The sequence below is a fragment of the Panulirus ornatus genome, chromosome 8 (genome assembly GCF_036320965.1).
Source record: "Panulirus ornatus isolate Po-2019 chromosome 8, ASM3632096v1, whole genome shotgun sequence".
Taxonomy (NCBI): Eukaryota; Metazoa; Arthropoda; class Malacostraca; order Decapoda; family Palinuridae; genus Panulirus; species Panulirus ornatus.
In genome coordinates, this window is record NC_092231.1 from 35,444,518 (window position 1) to 35,468,279 (window position 23,762).

The window sequence follows — 23,762 nt, forward strand, 5'->3', positions numbered from 1 at the left end:
CAGATACACAATAGATTTTACCACAGATCCCAATTCCAGCTAGAGTAGATGATTCACAAAGAATAAATTTTTTTTTTTTTTTGCCATAAAATCCGTGAAATCCTCATAAGGTTCTCGTCCAAGACCGCTGGAGTCACATATGGGATCAGTCAAATAACCAGGGAAACCTGATCACATATCAGAGTCGTATAGCACGATTTGATCATTCTGAACCTTTCTGTACCCGGTCTCTCTGTCTGTGTCACGCCTCACCCAGAGGGCTCTTGACGCCTTACATACTTAGCGTTTTGACTAATGGCACAGACCAGTTAAATGTTTAAGATCACTGAGAGAAGTTCCTCTCTCTCTCTCTCTCTCTCTCTCTCTCTCTCTCTCTCTCTCTCTCTCTCTCTCTCTCTCTCTCTCTCTCTCTCTCTCTCTCTCTCTCTCTCTCTCTCCCCTAGTGTTCAAGAAATTCATATAAAGATTTAACAACGAGGTTTCCATACATTCTCATTCAAGTTTCACTGAAAAAAAGCGTAAGAAGAGTTACTTTAAAATTCGTAAATCACTTACAAAAAAAAAAGCTCGTTTACGGCGAAAAAGAAAAAAAAAAAAAACGCGCGAGGAAACGCGCCTCACGAGTTCACTGTTTAGTGCCAGAACTTAGTCTGGAAACACGGTCAGATCACCCCAGTACCAACCTCTCCTTCCAACCTCGACTACTTTATGGTGAGAATTTCCCTTGACTGTAGAAAGGGAACGAAGGTTAATGAATAGAGTTTTCTTACCTTTACAACACAGAAGGATGGATGATAAGGACGAAGTCACCACGTATCACCAAGAGAGGTTGATCATTCCTCTCCACATGATTCGTATGATCCAGCCAATGTGAGGTCAGTATGAAGGATGATTGATATCAGATGCAGCGAGGGTATGTTATTGTGGTAATATCTATTGTGACCACAGTAGGTTGTGAGTGTATTGTGAGGTGATCGTAGCGAGAGCAATCGTTTATCCACGACTCTTCTCTTCCTTGCACATGAGTTGCAGATGTAAGAGAAGTGTAGATGAGTCCAAATAGACATCCGAGATGACTTAAGGCTCCTTACACAGTGCGAGTTTCTTTCATTATGGCTACGTGATGTGGGATGACACATGGTGTCCTTCATCATCCAGAAAATTGATGATTGTGAACAGAACAGGACGAACGGGACGGATCTCTTCAGGCCAGAAGTTGAGACCTGCTAGGTCACCTATCGTAGCCCATTGGCATAACACTGTTCCTGCGTGTCACAACAAAAAAACTTTCTTGCGTGACACTATTGTCACGGGGTCATATCGTTGTCCAAATGTCACGTTCAGCTGTTAATTGTCAACATGACTCAATCTAAAATGTCTAGGAGTACCATTCATCTACAGAGTGAGGAACCAAATGGAATATAAAGGTGAAAAACGTTCGAGATAAATGTTTTATTTTCTTTGTGAAATGTTGAGAAAGGATGTTTAGCAGGGACTTTTCGTTAAGTACACGGACCGTGGAGGATCTGATTGGACGCTGATAAGTAATTTCACAACCAACACCTCTAGAGCCAGGCTGATTAAGTCAAGCGGTGGAATCACAGATCCGTTAAAGGAGAGAAGAAATTTGTGATGAATTTTCGATATAGAAATTGGCAGAAACTGGGTCTTAGTCTTGGAGGCATTAAACTTAACCAGATTTCGTCTACCCAATTGAAATATCTTGTCCAAGTGTGAATTTACTGAGGTAATCGTGTCGAAACGAGATGTAGATCGAATGAGAGAAGCAGAATTGAATGATGGAGAAATGCAATGTTCAGTCGTCAGCGTAAAAGCGCATTTCGTTATTTATGGAAGAAAGAAAATCGATGATGAATGGGAGAAAAAGTGTAGGGGACAAGACAGAGCCTTTTGGAACACCACTCTTGATAGAGAAAGGGGGAAAGGCTGATTCATCAACAACCACATAGACAGATCGGCCAGAAAGGAAGCTAGATATGAGGAAGCAAAGTGAGGGAGGGAAGCCAAAAGACGGGGGCTTAGAGATGTGACCCCGATACCACACCTTGTCAAAAGCTATGAATATGTCATAGATGACTATACAGGATTCCTCAAAATCTTTCAGGGATGATGACCACACTTTAGTAAGATAGGAAAGAACATCACCAGTGGATCTCGCCTTATGGAAGCCATGTTAGAGATCAGAGAGAAAGCTGTGATTTTCTAGGTGTTTAAGGAAATGGGAGTTGAGGACTGATTCAAAGACTTGGGAAATGGTAGATGTCAAAGCAATGACGATGGTCAGAGTCACCAACGCTTGCTTCCAAGAAGAACGAAAAGTTCGGGTTTCAAAGGATGGAACAAACTAATAGGCACAATCCAAGTTCAGAGGCACACTCTTCAAGTATATGGGGCTGGATGCCATCAGAACCATTGCTTTGCTTGTGTCTAGAGAAAGAAACACTTCTCGGACAGTTCGAAGATTCAGAGAGATTGCGGGAAGGGGCATAAGATTAGTAAGAGGAGCATCAGGGAGTTAAAGGAGAAACGGGGACTAAAGAAAGCTGCTTTGTCTGCGGGAGAGACAGCTATAGTACCGTCAGAACGGAAAAGTGAAGGAAAGCTAGCGCGACAGAAGTTGTTAGAGGTACCCTCAGCTAAAGACCAGAAACACCCATCAGTGGATGATGAGGGGAGGTTATCGCACTTTCTTTGAATAAAGGAACGCATAGCATCACGGATAACGCACTTACAATGATTACGGGCAGTGACTGATGCTGAACAAGAGCCACAAGAAGAAAAGATTATCTAAGCCCAATAAGCCTGATCCTTTGCCTGAATATCCTCAGAACAGGATCAGTTGAGCAATGGATTAGAAGGAGAGGTTGTCTTGGAGGAAGAGGAGATAAATACTTCCATTCCACCAACAATAACCTGTGCTAGGCGTTTGGCCTAAACAGAAGCATCACCACTCAAGAGACAGTAATTTATCCAAGGAAAGCTAGAAAAGAATTTTCATAAGTTGTTCCAGTCAGCTTTGTTGAAGTGCCGATATCTACGTTTAGAAGGGGCAGCTGAAAAGGGAGGTTAGGTATTCATTGTGCCAAGGATTAAATATGAAAAATAGACCCAGATGATAAGGAGAATGGCCTCAACGGTCAGGAATAGAGCTAGAGTGGGAGATGATTTGCTCTAGATTATTGAGAATGGAAAACGTAAGGGCTTCAATCGCTCCACTATACGTATGAGAGGAATTCAACCATTCCCTATGGTGAACACTGAAATCTCCTGAGTAGAGAATCTTGGCTTACGGGTGTGATGATGCCACAGTCTCATGGCAGAAGGTTGGATAGTCGAAGAAAAATATAGAATATAGAGACAGGATATCAGTGGACGAAACAAGGGAAAAGTGTATTCAGGTAGTGATATGTTAAAACACCATTCCCTGTTACCAGCCTCCTAACAACACAAACCTATGCTAAGTTACATATTTCTATAAGTGATCGTTGAACAACAACATGGGAACTCCTTGAACGAAGGTTGTTATAAGTAAAAGCTCCACTCACACACACACACACACACACACAAACCTAAGGAAAAAGCGCAACTTAGTTTTTGGTAAAAATCCTAACAGTAAACCCAGGGACGTGAATGCTGTGATGTTGGTTCAAACACCGTACTACTGCCTCAGGGAACGTGTGGTTACGCATGTGGAACCTCTTTTCAGTCAGTCATCTTCCCTCCCTCTCCCTTGGGTTCACTGAACCTTGAGCCATACGGTCAAATGCCTACAAAAGACTCATATGTATGATGCTTCTCTCAGAGAATGAATGAAGGGATTGAGGGTGACAAGGCTGTTTTAGGAGAAGTGCTTCCTCGCTCACCTCAGGAACTGTGCATCGATCTTGGACAATGTGCAAAACCTCGTTACCTATATACATCAATCCCTCAACTCTCAGTTTCGAGAAGTAAACATGACTAACATTTACAATGATGCAAATGGCTAATATTTACCCATACAATCTACCTTGCTATTTTCACGAAGTTGACACATTTACAAATTCATTTATCGTTCTAGATATAGTCACGTTCAAGGTAACACTGGCTCTTCGTGTGTTAGCGAGGTTAGGTACACCATTCTTATCTGGGAATGTGCTCAGTCAGACTAGACAAAGTGTACTATACCGTTATCAGCCACCCACTGTGGAAGGAACCTGGGAGTCGATATCGCGTCAAACTTGTCAACAGAACAGCACGTGATAGAGTTCGTGAGGGAACCAGACTGTACATTGGTGTGTCATAAACATCTTCATGTTCCTGGACTGTGGCAAGTGTCATAAACATCTTCATGTTCCTGGACTGTGGCAAGTGTCATACACGTCTTCATGTTCCTGGACTGTGGCAAGTGTCATACACGTCTTCATGTTCCTGAACTGTGGCAAGTGTCATAAACATCTTCATGTTCCTGAACTGTGGCAAGTGTCATAAACATCTTCATGTTCCTGAACTGTGGCAAGTGTCATAAACATCTTCAAGTTCCTGGACTGTGGGATGGTTAACAAGACGTACATGACATATTCGGTCAAAGTTGGGATATGCCGTCGTATTCTAGTCTCCCCGCTTGAAAAAGTACATTGGACGATTTGTAAATCTCTCTCTCTCTCTCTCTCTCTCTCTCTCTCTCTCTCTCTCTCTCTCTCTCTCTCTCTCTCTCTCTCTCTCTCTCTCTCTATATATATATATATATATATATATATATATATATATATATATATATATATATATATATATATATATATATATATATATATATATATATATATAATAATTTATTTATTTATTTTGCTTTGTCACTGTCTCCCGCGTTTGCGAGGTAGCGCAAGGAAACAGACGAAAGAAATGGCCCAACCCACCCCCATACACAATGTATATACATACACGTCCACACACGCAAATATACATACCTATACATCTCAATGTACACATATATATACACACACAGACACATACATATATACCCATGCACACAATTCACACTGTCTGCCTTTATTCATTCCCATCGCCACCTCGCCACACATGGAATACCATCCCCCTCCCACCTCATGTGTGCGAGGTAGCACTAGGAAAAGACAACAAAGGCCCCATTCGTTCACACTCAGTCTCTACCTGTCATGCAATAATGCCCAAAACCACAGCTCCCTTTCCACATCCAGGCCCCACACAACTTCCCATGGTTTACCCCACACGCTTCAAATGCCCTGATTCAATCCACTGACAGCACGTCAACCCCGGTATACCACATCGATCCAATTCACTCTATTCCTTGCCCGCCTTTCACCCTCCTGCATGTTCAGGCCCCGATCACACAAAATCTTTTTCACTCCATCTTTCCACCTCCAATTTGGTCTCCCACTTCTCCTCGTTCCCTCCACCTCCGACACATATATCCTCTTGGTCAATCTTTCCTCACTCATTCTCTCCATGTGCCCAAAACATTTCAAAACACCCTCTTCTGCTCTCTCAACCACGCTCTTTTTATTTCCACACATCTCTCTTACCCTTACATTACTTACTCGATCAAAACACCTCACACCACACATTGTCCTCAAACATCTCATTTCCAGCACATCCACCCTCCTGCGCACAACTCTATCCATAGCCCACGCCTCGCAACCATACAACATTGTTGGAGCCACTATTCCTTCAAACATACCCATTTTTGTTTTCCGAGATCATGTTCTCGACTTCCACACATTCTTCAAGGCCCCCAGGATTTTCGCCCCCTCCCCCACCCTATGATTCACTTCCGCTTCCATGGTTCCATCCGCTGCCAGATCCACTCCCAGATATCTAAAACACTTTACTTCCTCTAGTTTTTCTCCATTCAAACTTACCTCCCAATTGACTTGACCCTTACCCTACTGTACCTAATAAACTTGCTCTTATTCACATTTACTCTTAACTTTCTTCTTTCACACACTTTACCAAACTTAATCACCAGCTTCTGCAGTTTCTCACATGAATCAGCCACCAGCGTTGTGTCATCAGCGAACAACAACTGACTCACTTCCCAAGCTCTCTCATCCACAACAGACTTCATACTTGCCCCTCTTTCCAAAACTCTTGCATTCACCTCCCTAACAACCCCATCTATAAACAAATTAAACAACCATGGAGACATCACACACCCCTGCCGCTAACCTACATTCACTGAGAACCAATCACTTTCCTCTCTTCCTACACGTACACATGCCTTACATCGTCGATAAAAACTTTTCACTGCTTCTAACAACTTGCCTCCCACACCGTATATTCTTAATACCTTCCACAGAGCATCTTTATCAACTCTATCATATGCCTTCTCCAGATCCATAAATGCTACATACAAATCCATTTGTTTTTCTAAGTATTTCTCACATACATTCTTCAAAGCAAACACCTGATCCACACATCCTCTACCACTTCTGAAACCACACTGCTCTTCCCCAATCTGATGCTCTGTACATGCCTTCACCCTCTCAATCAATACCCTCCCATATAATTTACCAGGAATACTCAACAAACTTATACCTCTGTAATTAGAGCACTCACTCTTATCCCCTTTGCCTTTGTATTTATATATATATATATATATATATATATATATATATATATATATATATATATATATATATATATATATATATATATATATATATATATATATATATATATATATATATATATATATATATATATATATATATATATATATATATATATATATATATATATATATATATATATATATATATATATATATATATATATATATATATATATATATATATAAGTGAGTCAGTGCTTGTTCGCTGATGATACAGCGCTGGTGGCTGATTCATGTGAGAAACTGCAGAAGCTGGTGATTAAGTTTGGTAAAGTGTGTGAAAGAAGAAAGTTAAGAGTAAATGTGAATAAGAGCAAGTTTATTAGGTACAGTAGGGTTGAGGGTCAAGTCAATTGGGAGGTAAGTTTGAATGGAGAAAAACTGGAGGAAGTAAAGTGTTTTAGATATCTGGGAGTGGATCTGGCAGCGGATGGAACCATGGAAGCGGAAGTGAATCATAGGGTGGGGGAGGGGGCGAAAATCCTGGGAGCCTTGAAGAATGTGTAGAAGTCGAGAACATTATCTCGGAAAGCAAAAATGGGTATGTTTGAAGGAACAGTGGTTTCAACAATGTTGTATGGTTGCGAGGCGTGGGCTATGGATAGAGTTGTGCGCAGGAGGGTGGATGTGCTGGAAATGAGATGTTTGAGGACAATGTGTGGTGTGAGGTGTTTTGATCGAGTAAGTAATGTAAGAGTAAGAGAGATGTGTGGAAATAAAAAGAGCGTGGTTGAGAGAGCAGAAGAGGGTGTTTTGAAATGTTTTGGGCACATGGAGAGAATGAGTGAGGAAAGATTGACCAAGAGGATATATGTGTCGGAGGTGGAGGGAACGAGGAGAAGTGGGAGACCAAATTGGAGGTGGAAAGATGGAGTGAAAAAGATTTTGTGTGATCGGGGCCTGAACATGCAGGAGGGTGAAAGGAGGGCAAGGAATAGAGTGAATTGGATCGATGTGGTATACCGGGGTTGACGCTCTGTCAGTGGATTGAATCAGGGCATTTGAAGCGTCTGGGGTAAACCATGCAAAGCTGTGTAGGTATGTATATTTGCGTGTGTGGACGTATGTATATACATGTGTATGGGGGTGGGTTGGGCCATTTCTTTCGTCTGTTTCCTTGCGCTACCTCGCAAACGCGGGAGACAGCGACAAAGCAAAAAAAAGAAAAAAAAAAGAAGGAACAGAGAACGAGGCCAGGTGAGGACATTCCCTCAGAGGCCCAGTCCTCTGTTCTTAACGCTACCTTGCTAACGCGGGAAATGGCGAATAGTATGAAAGAAAGAAAGATATATATATATATATATATATATATATATATATATATATATATATATATATATATATATATATATATATATATATATATCTGTCTATCTATTCATCTATCTATCTATCTATTCATCTATCTATCTATCTATTCATCTATCTATCTATCTATCTATCTATCTAACTATTTATCTTATAACTATCACTTAAAATTTTCCACTCTAAAGTAAGTTGTTAGCAAGTCTCATCCACTGACAGGTAACTACATCCTGCAGGTAACTACATCCTGCAGGTAACTACATCTTGCAGGTAACTACATCTTGCAGGTAACTACATCCTGCAGGTAACTATATCTTGCAGGTAACTACATCCTGCAGGTAACTGCATCCTGCAGGTAACTACATCCTGCAGGTAACTACATCTTGCAGGTAACTACATCCTGCAGGTAACTATATCTTGCAGGTAACTACATCCTGCAGGTAACTGCATCCTTCAGGTAACTACATCCTGCAGGTAACTACATCTTGCAGGTAACTACATCCTGCAGGTAACTATATCTTGCAGGTAACTACATCCTGCAGGTAACTGCATCCTGCAAGTAACTACATCCTGCAGGTAACTACATCCTGCAGGTAACTACACCTACAGAGATAATGTGATAGAGAGTTGGCAGCTCGACCACTTGTCGTTTCAATGTCTACTTCTTTCCTTCCACAGCCAGACTGTGGAACTCTCTACCCTCTCATATTTTTCTTTGACCCTTTGTATGATGTTGGCCTTTATGAAGCAGGTCTCCCATTTACTCAAAGAGAATAAGTTATTCTTTATTCATCCGGACATACTAACACTGATATAACCACTGATATACCACAGACTAGCACCTTCATACTAAAGGATTACACCTTAGCATCATTATATGTCTAGTGATGGATTGGTGTCATCTTTTGTCGTAGACTGTGTCTATTTTTGCAGCTACAGGTTTGCATTTGACACTCCCGGCTCTGACTATGTATCAAATGAGAATGAATAATATAATCAACATTTTCAGGATTGATTACACAGAGATCACTCAGCAGGCTACATTGTATCTCGAGAAGTTGGTTCCCTGAGGCAAATAGATTGTAGTGCGGAGAAGAAATTCCAGTTATGGTGTCATAAGACGATCGACCAGAGGGAACAAGGAACCAGATGTCTTCAACCTCGACTCAACAGGTCTTTTGTGAGGTGTCTTAAGGCGGACGTTAGTGTTCGCCAGGAACTCTTCGGTACCCTCACCCACTTGGCAATGCTGTCCCTGGTTCTATGTTTTCCACGTACTTCCGGAAGCCCTTCAGAAGGATTTCGTCAATATTGGAGAGGATGCCGCAGCCGTCCTTCGGGGTGGCGCGAAGGGCCGCCTCCAGCTGCCTCAGCAGGTGGCGTACCGGCCTCCTCAGGTCGTATTGCTCCCACGCCTCAAACACCGCCTGCAAGAACAGTCTTAGTTGTACCGAAGGACAAAGTTTAGTCTCCCTTTCGCCTTACATACATTCCATGATATCCTGTTTTGTGGCTGTACTTCAGTGGATTACAGACACTTCATGATTAACGTAGAACTTATCTTGTGGATTTGATTCATTAGATTACAGACACTTCATGATCAACATAGAACTCATCTCGTGGATTTACGTCAGTGGATTACAGATACTTTATGATCAACACGGAACTCATCTTGGGGATTTACGTCAGTGGATTACAGATACTTCATGATTAATATAGAACTTACTTATTTTGTAGATTTACGTCAGAGGCCTACAGATACATCATGATTCATGTAGAACTTACTTATCTTGTGGATTTACGTCATTGGATTACAGTTACTTCATAATTAATACAAAACTTACGGTATATATTGCTAGGAACTTCTGAAACAACCAATTTTCAAACGTCTTGAACAGAGTTAAAAATGAGCCACAGAGTAAAATTGAAAGATATTGCAATAAGTTGTCAACGTTTCCGTATTTTCGATATGTAGTATCAGCATTTGCTGTGTTGACACCTGTACTGGGTATACGTAACGCTGACATGTGTGCTGAGTTTAAGACGTTTTTGACATCTGTGTTGATCCGGATACAAGATGGCCTTAGTCATCTTAGTTGTCTTGTGGACAACTGAGGCATTCAGATTCCCCTTAAAAAAAAAGAGCCGTGTGGGGATCTGTCATGTACATACCCGGAACCTGAGTTCCTCGTCCGTCATGAAGGTCATGGAGCAGCCATGCAGGACAGCCACGCCCCTGGAGGCCGCCCCCGAGCACTTGTTCATGGACCTCGAACACACCCGCGGCCGCACGTTCCACTCGCAGCCCAGCTCATACATACGCCCTGAGTGCTCCTGTAGAGGAAGGTATTACCCATCACTGATGAGGACCACTTCACCCATCACATACTGCCCATCACTGCTGAGGACCCCTTCACCAATCACATACTGCCCATTACTGATGAGGACCACTTCACCCATCACATACTACCCATCACTGCTGAGGACCACTTCACCAGTCACATACTGCCCATCACTGATGAGGACCACTTCATCAATCACATACTGCCCATCACTGATGAGGACCACTTCATCAATCACATACTGCCCATCACTGATGAGGACCACTTCACCCATCACATACTGCCCATCACTGCTGAGGACCCCTTCACCAATCACATACTACCCATCACTGCTGAGGACCACTTCACCCATCACATACTGCCCATCATTGCTAAAGATCATTTCCCCATCACATACTACCCATCACTGCAGGGTAACGCCTCCCATCACTGGATACATGGCCTTCCTCATCCCACACTAAACTAAGAGATGCGATAATTATCATAACCTACGAAAGAAATGAAGAATATTGTCTCTCTGTAAACAAAATGAGAAAGAACAATATCACAGACAAAAAAAAAAAGAATTCATACAAAAAACTTTTATTCACTGTCACTATCTTAGTCATAGTGGCATATCTAATGGCATATGACAGTCCTCTTAGTCAACCTTTTTGTAAGTCAGAGGAAATTCGCTGCCGTTCCAATTCTATACTTTATGATGATTTCAACACCTTTCGTCAGGTGCAGTTAACAGTGTTACTGTCTTTTATCTTGTGAAACGAGAAAAATTTGATGCTCTGCCAGATTGGTTAGGTTCCGCCTCTTATGAAAAGCAATTTCAATAGAAAGTCAATGGAGGCTTAAAGCTCTTCTGTTTTTTCTAGAAAGTTTCTAACGTCGACAGTTCTATGGAGAGTATTTCTTGCAGGGTTTCCAATGGCCTGATGTGCAAGACCTCCAAACACACACACACACACACACACACACACACACACACACACACACACACTCCTCTACAAAACTCTTCCTTACACATCGCCTCACTTATCCTCCATTTTGTGCACCTATTGTACTTTTAGTGCTAAGTGTAGGTAGAATCACATATCTATATCTCCTAATTCGTCTTACATCTAGTCACAGGACAGTACTTGCTCTGTCAACACTAGACTGGTTCTCTCCTTAAACCCAGGTTCACCAGCAAGCAGCCCTCTGTTTGTGATATGGCACGAGAGTTCAGTCCTCTGCATTGGCAACACACAGCTTACCCACCCCGTCCCTCCAGCGTTCATGTTTTCACAGTCGTAGCTGTTCACTCTAGCCACCTTCTGATATACACACAGCTCCACAACGTTCTGCCTCTCCCACAGTACGTTCACTTATTCACCTTCCTATCAACTATTTCTTTTATCTATTTCTCTATCCATCAGTGATGACTTTCCTTCTGCTATCCTCCAGTCTATCCTGTTTCTAACGTACGTCCCTTGTAGGTCAACACTCACCCGGCTGAAGATGATGTTCACGATATCTTGGTCAGCGAGGGTCAGTCTGTTCTTGTACTTGTATGCCACGACCAACACCGACTTGCTCCACCCGCCCGGGAACTCCCTCAAGCGGGTGAGGTTCATCAGGATGACCCCGTTGTTCACCCCGGTACTGCCGAAGGTCGGGAACTGTCGAGGTGAGGCAGAGATTAGTACCAAAGGAAGGTTGCGACTGGGATATATCTCAAGTATACTAGAGAGGGTGAGGCCTACGCTTTATTATAGTATTAGGACGGATAAGGTCTAGGCTCTTGTGAGGGAGGTGAGAACTGAGTTATCTATACGGTATCTTGGAGAATCCCTGGATCCGGGTTAATTGATATACAGAAATAACGGTGAGAGCCAAGATTTAACTGCAATACGCGCCCTATGTCCACCTGTCGTCATCTTTTGATCAGCGTCATTAGTTTTTAACATTAAGACTTCACTATCACTGGGGATATACTATACCTGTAGCCTTTAGACTGGTAGTCTAAAGGCTAGAGCCGTGTGCTGAGACAATATTTAAAGGTGACAAAAGTCAGCCGCTTGGTCTGCGTGGCGTACCAATTTAAACGCCGGGCTGTAGACATACACGGAGGGCGCTTCACCCACCACCTGCTTCACGTCGAAGTTACCGAACTCCGCCCACAGGTACTCGGGCGGCTGCATGAAGATGATATCCGTGTCTAGGAAGATGAGGGCATCTGTGGTGTTGAAGATCTCATGCAGGAAGAGCCTCCCAGTGGAGCACTCACGCCACCAGTGACGTAGTTCATTGCTGCCCCTGGGATAGTACACATCGCGTCGCGCCCCGAACTGCAGGCGCTGTTGGTACTCCTGCGGCCACGAGAGGGTCGAGTTCACCACACTGCTGTACATCTCCTCTGAGTCTGTCACGATTTCGAACCTATGGGATTCAGAATCTTTGTAACAACACGTGTTTAGGAACACAAAAGCCATAGACTTCCACACCCTATGGCCATTATCAAACACATTAATCACCCCACAAGAAAGGTTCAGACACCAAAAGATGCCATCGTTCTTTTTGGTGCGCTGTCTCAGGTTCGGGTGTTATATATATCGCACTTCTAATGCACTGTTTTACATCAGATATTTCTCCACAGCTCATTTATAATCTAACTACACTGCAAATTGTTCACGTCATCATTCATTATGTTTTGCACACGCATACTATAGAGCAGCCACAGCTCAGCACAACTGGTCTCGGGATCAGTCCCAGCTCAGCACAACTGGTCTCGGGATCAGCCCCAGCTCAGCACAACTGGTCTCGGGATCAGCCCCAGCTCAGCACAACTGGTCTCGGGATCAGCCCCAGCTCAGCACAACTGGTCTCGGGATCAGCACCAGCTCAGCACAACTGGTCTCGGGATCAGCCCCAGCTCAGCAGAGCTGGTCTCGGGATCAGCCCCAGTTCAGCACAACTGGTCTCGGGATCAGCCCCAGCTCAGCACAACTGGTCTCGGGATCAGCCCCAGCTCAGCACAACTGGTCTCGGGATCAGCCCCAGTTCAGCACAACTGGTCTCGGGATCAGCACCAGCTCAGCACAGCTGGTCTCGGGATCAGCACCAGCTCAGCACAACTGGTCTCGGGATCAGCCCCAGCTCAGCACAACTGGTCTCGGGATCAGCCCCAGCTCAGCACAACTGGTCTCGGGATCAGCCCCAGCTCAGCACAGCTGGTCTCGGGATCAGCCCCAGCTCAGCACAACTGGTCTCGGGATCAGCCCCAGCTCAGCACAACTGGTCTCGGGATCAGCCCCAGCTCAGCACAACTGGTCACGGGATCAGCCCCAGCTCAGCACAACTGGTCTCGGGATCAGCCCCAGCTCAGCACAGCTGGTCTCGGGATCAGCCTCAATACACCTGGACCTCAAGATCATCTCAAGACAACACATGAACTTATGATCAGCCCCTCATCTGCACAGCCAGGCTCATGGTACCACTGAAGAGGAGCCTCCTCCAGCACTTCTCCCCGTCCCTGCTACAGGTGGTGATGTTCACCTGATCCTGCTGGTGGTGAGGACGATGACAGACTTAAGGAGGACCTTCACCTGCCGCAGCTGTCGGCCCAAGCTTCCATCTTGGTTCTTGGTCTCTTCCCTCCCTGCAAGTAATAGCCAGATTCAGTGGGCGTGTCAGTGTTTCAGTTTGCGTTGCATACAAGCGTTTGTGTACTGCTCCTGTGTGCTTACATCTGAATACATATAGAGTGTATGTGGTGTGCTTGTGCATACGGGTATGTATGCATGCAGATGCGGTTAAACTGTTGCATTTGCAAAGCCTTGTAATTAGATTAATCTCATTTGAGACACAGCTTCATGCATTCCCAGTTTCATCTACTGTGTCGTACATCCTCAGGGTTGCACAATGTCTCCCATGCCTTCAATAACTTATACAGAGCGTCAGCACTTACCTTCACACAGTACGACGGCAAACGTCAGCAGTTGGTTCCCTGACTTATCAGCATGGCCTTCACTGCTCTCTGAAAGAAGCAAATGTTAAGGAGTTATCAAGAGCAATTGGTCTCGAGAGTAGAGTTTAGAAGGTTCAAAGGTCTAGAGATGACAGTCATTAAACTAAGAAAACCCAATACTTTAGCCTTAAAGTATTATATCCTTAAAGCATAAAGATAAGTCAGTGTCAGAGTAGTAGGCTCTTACCCATCTTCGTTCTTCCCATACTTTTCTTGTTTCAATCTAAAGAAAATATGCATTGGTACAGGAAATGGGAAATGTGAACGACTATAGCAGAGAGTATGCTGCAGAAAGACACTCGGATTCTATAGAACAAGTCAATGTTGTGATGGATATTGTTGCTAAAGGTCTGAAGACGTAACTTCAAGAACATGCATACCAGACGTCTGGTTAGTGGTAAACGCCGATATTGCTAGGGAGGAATATAGGGTAGTGAGTATCTTCAAACTGAGGCATATATGACAAGAACTGACTTATCAACAGGATAGTTCCCTTCCATTATTCTTTTAATTATTATGGATGATAAATCATTTACAGTGACTGGAAATAAGTTCTTTGTTGAAAGTAGTACATTGTGGGATTTTGCTCTTGGTTGTCAAATAGGTAGCAAAGGAATACCTCTCATTCTTCTCGAAGCAGCCTCTTGTCCACACCTGAAGACTCTATCTCACTCCCTAGTCACATCCAAGTCAAGCAGGCACTTAAGACACTTTCACACATAGGGATCAACCATAAGATAGATAAGAATATAAGGTCAACGGAAAACAGATAAACTTCTGTCTCAGATCATGGTGACGGCCGCAGTGAAGCCTCAACACATCACGACTCAAAGAACTATTTTACCCTTTTATTTCAAATGGTATTATCAATACTACCTAGACAGTGAGCATATATTGCCTTACACTGTTTCATCAGAACCCGTTGAAATATCAAGAGAAACAGTCTGCATCTTGAATCGACTTTCGGCACCAAACACAAATATCTCTATCATTGTATATATTATGCAAGACGACCGGTAATAATGATAATGATAATGATGATAATGATGATAATAATAATAGTAATAATAATAATGATAACAATGATAAAAATGATAATGATGATAATGATGATAATAATAATAATGATAGTGATAATAATAATAGTAATAGTAATAATAATAATAATAATAATGATAATAATAATAATAATAATAATAATAATAATAATAATAATGATAATAATAGTAACGGGAATGGCAGAAGTTATTGCGATAGTGACAGTAATGACAGATCCTTAACTGAAGTTACTGAGGTAGTAACAGTAGGTGGATGAGGCACAGCAGAAGTTACTGTGGCAGCAACAATAGTGGCAAAGATACTGCAGGTGTTACTGTGGTAATGAGAGTATGTGGTAGAGGCACAGCAGAAGTTACTGTGGTAGTAACAGTAGTGGCAGACGCACAGCAGTTGTTACTGTGGTAATGACTGTAGGTGGTAGAGGCATAGCAGAAGTTACTGTGGTAGTAACAGTAGCGGAAGAGACTTAACAAAAGTTACTGTGGTAGTAACAGTAGTGGCAGAGGCGAAGCGGCAGATGTGGCCTGTGGTGGTGAGGGAAATAACTTAGACAGTTATCGTAACTGTACGCAGCAGAGATGCAGCCTGGTCTAGCAACTCCAGAAGTTGTTATAAGGAAAGCAGTATACATAGAAGTTGTTATAAGGAAAGCAGTATACATAGAAGTTGTTATAAGGAAAACAGTATACATAGAAGTTGTTATAAGGAAAGCAGTATACATAGAAGTTGTTATAAGGAAAGCAGTATACATAGAAGTTGTTATAAGGAAAGCAGTATACATAGAAGTTGTTATAAGGAAAACAGTATACATAGAAGTTGTTATAAGGAAAGCAGTATACATAGAAGTTGTTATAAGGAATACAGTATACATAGAAGTTGTTATAAGGAAAGCAGTATACATAGAAGTTGTTATAAGGAAAACAGTATACATAGAAGCTGTTATAAGGAAAGCAGTATACATAGAAGTTGTTATAAGGAAAACAGTATATACAGAAATTGTTATAAGGAAAGTAGTATATATAGAAGTTGTTATAAGGAAAGCAGTATACATAGAAGTTGTTATAAGGAAAGTAGTATATATAGAAGTTGTTATAAGGAAAGTAGTATACATAGAAGTTGTTATAAGGAAAGTAGTATACATAGAAGTTGTTATAAGGAAAGTAGTATATATATAAGTAGATATAGCAATAGCGGTAGTACTAGGAATAGTAATTGTAGCAGTAGTATTAGTAATAGCATTGTTAGCATTATTATTACCAGTAATTGTAGTGGTGGGGATGGTCACAGTAGAGGGAACTACAGTGATGCTCCCAGTGGTTGTATGGTTGTTGTTGTTGTCGTAGTTTTTAACAGATGTTGTTGTTGTGATAATAGTGAGAATCGTGAAAGTGATATGGCGACAGTGCTTAAAGTAACACCATCAACATTGGTAATAGTAGTGGTAGTACTAGTGGTAGTAGTGGTAGTACTAGTGGTATTAGTTTCAGTAGTAGTACTAGCAGTAGAAGCAATAGTAATGGTGGAAATATTAGTAATAGAAGCAGTGGTAATAGTAGCAGTAGTAATAGTAGTAGTAGTAGTAGTAGTAGTAGTAGTAGTAGTAGTAGTAGTAGTAGTAGTAGTAGTAGTAGTAGTAGTAGTAGTATCAGTAGTAGCATTAACGGTAGATATTATAGTATTAGTGATAGTAGCGGTAGTAGTAGTAGTATTATCAGTAGTAGCACTAGTAGTAGACATTATAGTACTAGTGATAGTAGTAGTAGTAGTAGTAGTAGTGGCAGTAATGGTAGTATCAGTAGCAGCACTAGTATAGACATTATAGTACTAGTGATAGTAGTAGAAGTAGTGATAGAAGCAGTGGTAACAGTAGTAATAGTAATAGTAATAGTAGTACTAGTAGTTGCAGCAGTTGTAGTAGCAGTAGTTGTGGTAGTTGTCGCTGTTGTTGTAGTTGTTGATGTTCTTGTAGTAGCAGTAGTAATAGAAGGAACAGTAGGAGTGTCAAAGCAGCTGTAGTAGCTGACGCATCTACAGAAATAACAACAGATTACACCATTAGAAGTGATAGGAAAAGCAGTCACAAATACTACATAGTAGTACATCCCTCCCTTTCACTATGGTAGTATGAGGAGAAACATCAAAAGCCTATCGGCTCCCTGGATGCCTAACGTCATATCATAATCATCGGTCGAAAAAAAAAAAGAAAATGAAATTTGAACACCTTCTTCAAGTGTTTAGAATACATAGTCCCTGCCTGTAGTGGGAGCAGCGGCAGCTCCAGTAGAAGGAGTATCTGTACAGTAGCGGTATAGGAGGGGAACGTAACGGCGATGGGGAAGGAGGGAGAGCGGGTCAACATACACCACCTGCTGAGCGTTTGTGGTAACACCCGCGACCAGCTCCGCGACCCTCCGTGCCTGAGGCAGTGTTGTCCGCACTGAAGAGCTGAATCCCGTTGTAGATGTCATACAGCGAGATCAAGCACACTATCACCAGCGCCCAGAGCAGCGGCATTCTGGGATCCATCTGAGGGAAGGACAGTGGTTATAATAATCAACAAACACGTACAATATAAGAGCTCCTCATTGTGTTCTTATACAGTGTAAAAGAAAAGATCTGCCTGTCTAGTCCAGCGTGTATACGAGTTATTTTAATCCTTTACAGATGCTCGTATTTCTGTGTACCTTCATTGTAGTTTGACTGGAGGATGTCTTACTGGCCTACAGTCCAAACTTTTATTATCTTGTAATGCTTCAGATTATTTCATACTGAAGTCTCATCAGTCAGCAGGCGAAATGAATGCTCCATTATCTTAGTTTCATCACAAAAGTAATTTTTTTCCAAAAACGGGTACTTGTTTCATGGGTACAAACGCACAAATGTAAGATACAAGGAGTCTCCAAGAACAACCATGACTGTTGTCGGAAAAAGAACATTTATTTCTGTTTTTCCTTCTCCCATCTGAAGCTATAGACCCTTTGGATACAATCTTGAAAAAGGAAACGATTAGGTTTTAAGTCAGGTGTGTAAACCTTCCATGAAGTAATAGTTACCTTTAGACCAAGTGTATTAAAAAAGGCGATGGGTCAAGCAAAGAAAATGTCAATAAAATACTTTTTTCAGGTTAAAGGCTCCAGTTGTGGCCTCCGTTGAAATATAGAGATTGATAAAAGGGGGAAATGACAAAGTATGGTATTTACGAATTTTCGAGGAATTGGAAAATCTGTCCTTCAACATGTGCCAGGTCATAGTTATTGGGTAAGAAGTGAGAAGGTAGAGCGTTCTAAAGCTCCCACGTATAGGGAAAGAAACAGATATCAAAACGGCCCACCCTTGAGTTGCCGATAGTCATACAGTAATCATGTGATGAAACAGCATGCTTAGTATTGCGTGGTCTAACTAGTGATAGGGGCACACAAGCATCCAGTTCCCGGGAGCAAAAACCCCAAAAAATATAACCATAGAAAGGGAAAGTGAACCAAAATTGCAGCGTACGGCAAGATGTCAAGTTAGCGTGGGAGAGTTCATGAGTTGGACCTCTGTCGACTCAACTCTGTCCAGTAACGTGTGCAGAGCTAAAACCACCCCAAATGTGAGAGCAGTACTCCATACAAGAAGGGATCAATCCTGTGTATAAATGGAACTCTTCGGAAGAAAAGAACTTTCGACATCTGAATAGAACTCCAAGTTCCCTAGAGGCTGACTTAGCTATTTCCTTATTGCGAGGCCTACAAGAAAGAGTGGAAGTTACAGTAATACAAATATGTTCAATATTTCAAAAGGTGGAATAATAGAACTGTTAAAGGAGAGAGAAAAGTTGTAATGAAATTTCCATAGAGAGATGGGTAAAAACTGGGTCTGAGAGGAATTAAATGCTTTAAACCTAACCAGATGTCGTCTACACCACTGAGATATCCTGTCCAAGTCTGAGTTTATTGAGGAAGTTGCGTCGAAATGAAATGCAGATCGAGTGAGAGGAGCAGAATTGAGGGATGTGGAGCAATACAGTATTGTCATCAGCGTATGAGTGCATTTGGTTAATTGTGGAAAGTAGAAAACTGTTGAAAAAAGGCGAGAAAATGTAGGAGACAAAATAGAACCTTGAGAGACACCGCTGTTGATGGAGAAAGGGGGAAGGGCTGATCCGTCAATAACCACAGAGAAAGATCGGCCGGAAAGGAAGCTAGATATGAAGCAAAATGGAGAAGGGAAGCCAAAAGGGGGAGTTTAGATTGAGACTTCGATGCTACATCCTCTCAAAAGCTGTGGATATAAACGACTGCACATGACTCCCCAAAATCTTCCAGGGTTGGTGACCAGAAACTAGTAAGATAGGAAAGAAGTCACCAGTGGATCTCGCCATACGGAAGCCATACCGTTGATCAGAGAGATGACTATAAGAATCAAGATGTTTGAGGATATGGGAGTTGAAGAGAGATTCAAAGACTTTGGAAATGGTAGACGTCAAAGCAGTAGGACAATGCTTCGAGGAGTTAAAAAGGTCACTCTTTTAGGGATGGGATGCATCAATGCATGCTTCCAAGGATACGGAAAAGTTTTGGTTTTTAAACAGAAACGAAAAAGACGGGCAAATACAGGTGCAAGTTCAGAGTTACACTCTTTCAGTACATGGGTATGGATGCTATCAGGACCATAAGCATTGCTTGTGTCCAGAAAGAGAAACGTTTTTCGAACTGTTCGAAAAGAGAGTAGGAAGAGGGGCATAGGACTAGTAAGAGGAGCATCAGGGGATGAAGGAATATTAGAGTCATCCAAGGTTGAGTTAGAGGAGAAACGGGAACTAAAGGGAATTGCTTTGTCTTCAGTACCGCAGTACAGCCCAATGGCTCTTACTGTATGAATTCCTTTATGTATCTCATATATTATATATCCACTATATTCACACGTGTACAAAATTTTTACATCACCAGCCAAAAAATTATTCCCTTTTCAGCCAAGTTTAATGCCACCAGGACTATCTGTAGCCGGTAAAAAAAAAAGTCTGTAAATGAATCTAAAGTTTTTATCTTCTCCGCAACTTTCAAGCTTCTGTATGAGACACGGACAACTTGGAAGTGTTATATTGCATACATATTACTGGGCGATATTCTTTTCGAAACTGTCATCCATCCCCTAAATTTGCAGAGGTGTTCCACAAGCCAAGCAGATGACCCAGGAAGTTCTGGTGAAAGAAAAGGTTAAATCCCCATGATGCAGAGCTATTGTATCAACTAGAATTGATACATTAAGTCTGCAAATGAGGAAACATGATGTTAACTACAGTTTTCACTTCTGTCCTACATTCGTGTATTATCTGAACGTGTGTGTGTATGTGTGTGTGTGTGTGTGTGTGTGTGTGTGTGTGTGTGTGTGTGTGTGTTCCCCTCACACACAACAAACAACCCACAGGTCTGAGCACATCCACTCCATCCACCATTCTATCCTTTTCTTCCTTAACAAAAATTTGAAGCATAGAGTCACCACCCGTGTGGGTCTTATATATCTCTGCTGGTTGCTGGCCAGACCATCTCGGGTAAGTGGCTTTTCCACAGAAGGTTGTGAAGATATAAGTATATTTTCTTAATCCCTTGAGACCCAACGACACGATTCAAGGTCGTCACACCCAAGGGTCGTACAACCATACTCAGGGGTCGTACCGTGGTGCTCAAGGGCCGTACCGTCGTGTTCAAGTGCTGTACCGTCGTGCTCAAGGGTCGTACCGTCGTGCTCAAGAGGAGTACCGGCGTGCTCAAGGAGCGCGTCCCGTTATGCTCAAAGGGTCGCACCGTTATGCTCAAGGTCTGACACATCATAGTCTAGGGTCGTAACGTCGTAGCTCAAAGGGTCGTAACGTCATGTTCAGAGGGTCGTACTGGCCAATACAAATTACCCATGGAAGAAAACACAATGTTGGCGTACTCAGACAACTTAGAAGAGGGAGAGAGGAAAAATGGATTCAAGTTAAGCACATACCCGGCATGTAGCGACAAGGGGAGTAAGTAGAACCAAGAGTATAAGAAACACGTTTGACAGGTGTAGACGAGGAGGAACTGAACGAGGCAAGTAGTGGTAAGTTTCAAGGTTGAGGGCATGTCTGAGGTTCTCCCAGGTAGAGAGAAGGTCGCGGGATGTGCTGGGATCTGTCAGTGGCCGCCGGCTGGGATCGAAGTAGGTAGGAGTTAAGGCAGACCAGGGCAGGGGCGTGTTCCCAGGTGGGGACGGGATAAAGGCAGGTGGGGACCGGGGCAGGTTAACTTGGGGTCATCGTCAGGCTTCCCTTTTCCAATGCTGCCACACACACACACACACACACACACACACACACACACAATGCCAGTAACGAGAAGTCTCGGTCATATATCAAGATATGTTAATGCACGGAGCGTGCGTATCAAATTCTAGTAAGTAGAAGCAATAACTTTGGAAGAAAATTACGATTTGATGGACATTTTATTAGAAAATGGAAGAAAGTTGACTATATTGCTTCAACCCCACTATGAGATGTTATCCAAGTCCAATGTAAAGGAAAAAGTCTAAGTAAAGTAAGAAATTAACACCAACAAGTGAGGAAGATTGATACCTACCAGAAGAAAAGTACAGAACCGAGTTACAATCATCGTAGGCTTGCCTGCGGGTATTGGTTAGAAGTTTATGTGCACAGAGAAAGAAGAGAGGCGCAGACACAGTTCACAGGAAAGATTGGAAACCTAAGTTCAACAACTGTAGTAATGGACCGATTAGAAAGAAAACGACTGACTGAACACACGTATGAATTTAGGCAACGCAAAAGGTAGATCCACTGCGCAATTTAAGTGACTATATCTGTAAAGAATGCTTTGAAAATCCGTATTTTTTCATTTCTTAGAGCAATTGAGAAGGTTAGCTATATCTTCTACCGAAGCTTCAACAATGTAACATTAGTATAACACCATCTAAATGTTACTGAATCTTAAAATATAGACAGAGTTCGTCTCTCATCATTTTTCCATTTACATTTCAGGAACACCATCCTTGGAATATCTAACTGAGAGATCTACACTAGGCCTCTGGCGTTTCCTACCGTAGCGTCAACTCCTGTCGGCATGTGAGACTCAATGTCCATTGTGCTGGCATGATTCTCAACGAGCCTGCCTCAAGTCTGGAGGTCTCCTCTGTTAGATACAGTTCCACACACAGTATCCCTACTACCACCCATAGGATTACATATGAAATGAATCACCTAACTGAAGATCACACTGACTGAATATCTAATAGAAAATAGCACAGACACATAGCCCCAAGACTACACATTTATGGAAGTAGATTTACAATAGACGCTCCTCATTCTTGTTCACACTCAGCCCATGTTTAGAAAGAGTATTTCCTGAAGCAGAATCAGATATGCATATATTCTATGTTCCTCTTCATCCTCAATAAACAGCTAACTACACTAGTAGAACCCAGTGATGGAAGCAGCACATGATAATGTTTTACGAGCCATGGGAACGTTGTGTGTATTACTTATGAAAATCTCTCGGTCACTGAGATCCATCATGTGCCGAGTCTTCCTCACTCTGCAGCCTTCTATACGATCATCACCAAGTCGAAGTCTGATTTCAGATCTGTTGGTAAGAAATGTCTCTTTTGCTGCCTCCTTAACTAAGTCGCCAGCGTCGTCACCACATAAACACGGCGCTATCAGTCATATAAGTCATGAAGCTGCCACCATTCCATGATTCCATTACAATCTCAATCCTGAAAGCCATTCGAGAGCCAGAATATGTCATTATCTGACAATCGTTACCCAAGCATCTTCCTCACACACAAGTTCTCATGTTTACCTAATTATTTGAGACAGTATGTACAATCCTTTCTCCTCTTCTTGTTATTCTGTGAAACTTTAAAGTCACTATGACTGAATTCTGATACCTGAGCCTTAATATTGAAATCTCACCGCAAAATTACCAGTTACCTTACGCCATCTTCTATCTGTAATCACGCAAGCAAACGTTCCTCATCACGAAAAGAAAAAATATAAAGTTTGGTAACAAAGTATCTCTGGATTTCTCTTTACCTGTACAACGCGCCTTGCGAGGACCATATATATAGAGAACTCTCACTCCCGCAGACGTTGGCTGAATGACAGAACCACAGCGTTGGAGGTCAACTCCATACTGAAGTGATGTTCCCAGCAGAGGCTCGCATCAACACCCTCTCCCTCCGCCGCCGTTATAAAGTTGCCATCGCTCACATTCTCAGGTTTCATTGTGGTTTGTGTAAGATTCATTTACCTCCGGTTACTACAGGTCCTCCCGCTTATCACGGAAATAGAAAACGAACTCTCTTTTTTATCAAGGACTCTCTCTGTGGTAGTGAGACCAGGGCGATGGTTAAACATACATTGATACTGAGAATGTGCCAGCCCCGCCCG

At 42.3% G+C, this 23,762-nt stretch overlaps 1 protein-coding gene across 1 annotated transcript; it reads right to left on the reverse strand.

Moving 5' to 3' along the window:
- Positions 1 to 8,727: 8,727 nt before the first annotated feature.
- On the reverse strand, positions 8,728 to 23,499 carry LOC139749684 (glucoside xylosyltransferase 1-like). The gene is made up of 8 exons (XM_071663849.1): positions 23,406 to 23,499; positions 17,719 to 17,878; positions 14,234 to 14,302; positions 13,822 to 13,924; positions 12,363 to 12,705; positions 11,775 to 11,945; positions 10,124 to 10,285; positions 8,728 to 9,378 (listed from the first exon to the last, which is right to left on the reverse strand). Exons 1-8 carry the CDS (start codon positions 23,430 to 23,432, stop codon positions 9,184 to 9,186), a joined length of 1,230 nt encoding a protein of 409 aa, XP_071519950.1. The 5' UTR covers positions 23,433 to 23,499; the 3' UTR covers positions 8,728 to 9,183.
- Positions 23,500 to 23,762: the final 263 nt, after the last annotated feature.

What these genes read in the sequence shown, in the direction of transcription:
- LOC139749684 (XM_071663849.1), bottom strand. Translation starts at nt 23,432, where the DNA reads ATGGTCCTCGCAAGGCGCGTTGTACAG. An exon ending in TCGCAAGGCGCGTTGTACAG is followed by an intron (nt 17,879 to 23,405) that starts GTAAAGAGAAAT and finishes TCCTTCCCTCAG; the next exon opens with ATGGATCCCAGAATGCCGCT. An exon ending in ACGAGGAACTCAGGTTCCGG is followed by an intron (nt 9,379 to 10,123) that starts GTATGTACATGA and finishes CTGTTCTTGCAG; the next exon opens with GCGGTGTTTGAGGCGTGGGA.